The sequence below is a fragment of the Limanda limanda genome, chromosome 14 (assembly GCF_963576545.1).
Source record: "Limanda limanda chromosome 14, fLimLim1.1, whole genome shotgun sequence".
Classification (NCBI taxonomy): Eukaryota; Metazoa; Chordata; class Actinopteri; order Pleuronectiformes; family Pleuronectidae; genus Limanda; species Limanda limanda.
The window spans coordinates 23,756,483-23,761,696 of NC_083649.1; the positions used below are offsets into that span (position 1 = coordinate 23,756,483).

The 5,214-nt window shown below is 39.3% G+C and overlaps 1 protein-coding gene across 1 annotated transcript; it reads right to left on the minus strand.

The window, feature by feature from the left end:
• Positions 1–577: 577 nt before the first annotated feature.
• On the minus strand, positions 578–4,922 carry nccrp1 (P1, F-box associated domain containing). Its single transcript, XM_061085698.1, has 6 exons — positions 4,693–4,922; positions 3,212–3,292; positions 3,025–3,121; positions 2,009–2,104; positions 1,090–1,228; positions 578–1,007 (listed from the first exon to the last, which is right to left on the minus strand). Exons 1-6 carry the CDS (start codon positions 4,832–4,834, stop codon positions 861–863), a joined length of 702 nt encoding a protein of 233 aa, XP_060941681.1. The 5' UTR covers positions 4,835–4,922; the 3' UTR covers positions 578–860.
• Positions 4,923–5,214: the final 292 nt, after the last annotated feature.

Sequence of the window (5,214 nt, forward strand, 5' to 3'; positions counted from 1 at the left end):
GTGCATGTGGAAGCAATTAAACCACAGTTTACACTGGAAAGTAGATACAAATTGTACTATGTATTTTATGCTATAGTGAAAAATCCCTCCATAGTATTTAATAAATGCTTATTGGTATCACACTTTCTAGCCCATTAAATCTGAATTTATAACTGATAAGTCAGTTTTAATGGATTTAATCATCAAGCCTGCTGCTGTAAAATTTAAATAGACTTGGGGTCAGATACAGTCGCTTTTTAGACACCAGTCAGAGTTTTCAACTGGAAACCCAATAGTTATTTTTGATTGCTTATAATCTATAGACCATTATTATGTGATTTAAGAAGAGAATGTTATTTTATTACAAGGTGGTTACATGAAAGTTGAACTGGTTGCATAACTTTCAACCTGTTTTAAGTTTAAATACAATTGATTAATTTAGCTTTATAAAGGAGAGTTTAACTAAAACTACCCCCTCCTCCTCTGAGTAACTTTTTCATTCGAGTCCTTATGTCTGTTGATTGATGTAGTGTGTTTGTATTTGTATTCAAGTGTCGGCCTTTAGTGCTTTTCAGAAACATGATTTCACAGTTAAAAATAAAATCAAAATCAAATGTTTTATTATACACAAGTGTAAAATTCATTCCAGAGCAACTATCCTGCATCCTCGGTGTGCGGAAAAAAAGCAAATGCAAAATAAAAAACAATTTGGTCAATATAAGCAATCAGCATAAAAAGTAAATTCAAAGATTGATCATTTAAAAGTGCATTCAAACCAAATCCATATTGATAATCTCAAAGCAAATATGGGCTGATCCGGTTGATTAGATTGAGCGTTTTGGCCACTGTAAGTGCTTTGCAGTGTTTCAGCAGGATTCAGCCTAGGAGCTGGTTGTGACTGGTCTGACAATCACTGAGCTGCCAGTGAACTTTGTAGGGTAGAACTCCATCATGAAACTATTCTTCAATCGGTGCACGAAGTGGACGTATCTCACCCCAGGTCCATAGTTGCAGAACACATGCGACACCTGCAGGTCAACACAGAAAAATGCAATGATTGAACTGAATGCGAGCGGATGTTTGAGGCCTGCAGAGGGCTGTGCCACTCACCTCTTTCCAGGTGTGGGAGTAAGTGCTGAGGTCTTCAGTGGGGTTGACCGAGTGCTCTGAGATCACTGTGCTTTTGTCTGCACCCAGTAGCTTCACATGCAGCTGGTAGATGGACTGATGCACCTGACTCTCCTCATAGCTGAAAGTGACACATCATTTCATTGGTAGGCTCTTTAAACACAGATGGCAGCACAGATTTCCAGTTTACTCCATCAAAGAGTCTTGAGCTGAAACTAATTGATAATTATATTGATAAACCTGCTATTTTCAATCAAGCAATTGTTTCTTCAGTGTATGAAATGCCCAAAAATATCAATTTGTCGTTGAAAAATTACTGACATCATTATTTCATCATTATTACTATTTATCCTACTTTAAATTGACTAATGGGCTACCTTGTTTCAGCCGTACTAACTTCAAAGAGGCATCTTGAAATACCTCTGTGGTTTGATATCAAGATCAATAAATGCTTGACTCTTACTCGTTAGAGTGACCTGATAGTCTTTTAGTCAGAGAACAGCAGATGTGCTGAACATGCAAATACATTTATGTATGTGACTGTGTGTGTGTTCAGCCATGTCTAGTTTGCTCCCACAGAGAACAGTTACATGAAGTTATTAATATACCTGCTCATGTTTGGATTCCCCTTACAACTACAAACAACATGCTTTAGTCCCATTAGATTATGTACAACTTTACTGATCACAAACACTTTGATTCTGTCTACTGTGATTTGTCTAAGCTAAAAAAGTTAAATAATCCAGGGCAAGTTCTTCTTTTCCAAGACTATTCCAAATGTCAAATGCACAGGCCTTTGCAGAGTGTGGTGTCACCTTAGTGTGTACCAATCATGCTGACAGTGATGATGTATCATACACTGTCTATTATGAAAACAGGGTGGTGGTACTCATCAACTCACCAGTCTTGGATGACTATTTCAGGCTGAAATGTATCCAGCAGCTCTTCCCACAGTCCCTCTGCCTTCAAGTCCACAACCTGCTCCATGGAGAACCAGCTGAGGACAACAGAGCAGACATGAGCCAAGACTACTAATGCAGTACCCAATGGGCTGATTTCTTGTCCTGTATTTATGCTCTGTAGCTACTTTAGAATTGTTCCTTGATGTTAGTGAGTCCTCCTAAAACAGTTCTACAATATAGCGTCACTTTTTATTCTTTGTGTGTGGGACAGATGTTTTTATAAACGGTCTACGTAGCAGAGGGAAGTTTGAAAACTTTGTGTTCATCCTACCTGGCTTATCTCCAATGAAGATTTTATAGTCAATAGTTTTAGTTAAGTAATTTTGAATGATTGATTGAACTGGTCTTGTTTTTCCATACATTGCATGTCAGCTATTTCAGAGATCTGATAAGGAAGTGACACAATCTTTAGACCCAAGTTCAAAGCCTTTCAAAATAAAAGCCCTTTAATTCAGCTCAATATAAAGAATTGCAGCAACAAAAAGAACATTCTGATTTGACTTTGAATGCAAATTGCTAAAGAGGAATTGAGTCTATGAATTTTGCTGCAATGACAGAGGTCAGCCCCCTAAGATTGTCTGTCAGTCCATTATTGTGAAATATCACTGAAATGATCTGGTGGGACAGATATTATTGGCCGCATGCTGCCAGCTACTGACCACTGCTGTAGTTTATCTGAGGACATAGCAGAGGACATGTTCAACTACGTCCCGACTGCCTGCTACAGAGCGCCGGCCGATGTTTTTAAGTATTTGTATTATTATTATTATTTTGTATTAATATTGAAGATATTGACTGTCCAAAGTGTGAGGCCAATCAGATAAACGGTGATTGTGATACATGTATCAGAGACGGACAGACGTTTGTGGAATTAATATAGACATGCCAGCTTTTTCAAAAAAAGGTCATTGATAATCACTGTTATAACCAATAGTATGGTTAACATCCGACCCACCTGTGTTGAGGCAACTCACAGATCACGGCACCTTCTGGGATGCCACTGGTATCATAGGGGAGGACCTCGACAGATGTGGTCCAGCCGGTGAAGTCACCTAAGATTTAAGAGATTAACTCAGCAAAACTTCATTCATTCTCTTTACTTTCAGTTGCTGCGTAACGTGCTGATCAGCTGTTTCTCTCACCATCAAGTTGATAACGTGGAGGTCCACGCGTTGGCACATCAGGATACTCAGGCTCAGGTGGAGGAGCGTCTTTACTCAAACCTGTGTCAGGATTAAGACAAAGGGACAGTTGTAAAAAGGGGCCACACCTACTGAAGCCGCAGTAATCACACCATACATATCACAAAGCCAAAGAATATATCTTTCAGACAGGGTCAGTGGGTGTGCCCCGGTTTCAAAAACACACACTTTAAGAATTAGTCAGCAGCTCATAAATTTCACATACTGTATGCCCTTTGAGATTTAAGAGATTATTTTTCTTTCTCTAAGCAAACACACTGATCATTTTAGTTTAAACATGACAGCTTTACAGTGCATTGACCTCGTTCACCGATTCCTTCCCAGGCAAGAAACAATAGTTTAGTGTTCAATGAACTTAGCTTGCTGAATTTCTTATTTGTGATAAATGTTGCTGCATTTCGTCATTATAAACTGGATCTGACCAATCTATAACATCTTCTATAAAATTAAGATACTCATATAATGATATTTTTAACAAGAGAATTAAGAAAATAAAACAATCCAACAATTACCTTTATTTTGTATCCACACAGCTCTTAAAGACTATCACCAAGTCACTTTCTTCCTATTTTAATTGTAGATATTTGGAATTTTGTGAACATTTTACCAGTGATGGTTCTTCATAAAACCTTGTTGAGCAGAGACATGCATCTGTTTTTTGTTTGCTCTCAGCAGAAGAGATCACAAAAACCTTGGCTAAAAAAACAACTGTGTATCTCTATGCAACAATGGGTCAGAGGGAAATGCATCACTCGTGAGAAGTCAACCAACTCTATTTATTGTGAAATACGATTGACCTTATTGATACAGTGCATATATGACACGTGATATGCCTTATAATAAGGACTAATTCATGTTTTTCTGTGCCTCTGTGAAGCTGTTTGTTTCTGTGGTTTCCACTTTTTCGAAATCTGTACACAAATTAATGTTCTGTTATATTGATGAAACAACAAACAGACATTGACTAGTGCCCCCCTTTGGTGTAAGTACTACTCGAACAGATGAGGCAGTGATAAGTAGAATAATAATAAAAACCAAACCAAGAGGAGCAGTGAGCAGGATTGCCACAGCTCCGGTGTACTCTTTCTTCACACCGTTAGCCAGATCACACACTGCAATTTTGACAGATGTTCATGAGGACGTGTGCGCTGATTGGCTCCATATGGCCACGTGTTACGGAAAAGGAGCAGCAGCACTGACAGTGAACTCAGCACCCGCCCTGAAACCACCTCTGGATCTCTTAATATCTAAACTGAATCAGAACAAAACTTTGGGAAAGAGACTCACAAAGTTGTCTTCTCAATGTAGGACCAATGAACTGAGCGGAAACGCTATTTAGTTAGAGTATTACACGTTAGTATCAGCACAGTGTTGACCAGCACTGAAGAGGAAAGCAGCAGCAGAAGCAGAAGGAGTCATACCGAGAGGAGCAGGGTTCTTCAGTAAGTTTCTCCCCAGCGGCTTCGTCTCGTAGACGGACTTCCAGTCCAGGCTGTCGGGCAGCGTGGCCCCCTGCAGGCTCCACTCCGCCTCACACTTCTTCTTCCACTCGTCGGCAGACATGTTGACACCTGATGTTGAATAAAATCACACTAATACAGCCAGGAACTGTACAAGGGCTTTTATTATCCTGTGTGTTGTGCGCCACACCCCTGTGTGTTGTAATGGAAGCGGCGGCCTCCTGCTCTCTTAAAGCCACAGCGTGTAATACTGTGCCCAGCACAGGTAACACACTTTCTCCCTGTCCGTCTATGTTCAGGAGGAACTTTGTGGCTATATACAGTATATGTTAAGATTTGAAGTAATTTAAATGTAACAAAATATGAGTTGGGCTGACCAGATCTAAACCCCCCAAAACAAACAGATATCATTTTTGGTTAATTTATTTCTCTCTTTTTAATTTATTTCATTCATTTCCAGTGTATTTGCCTCCAATGGTGTTT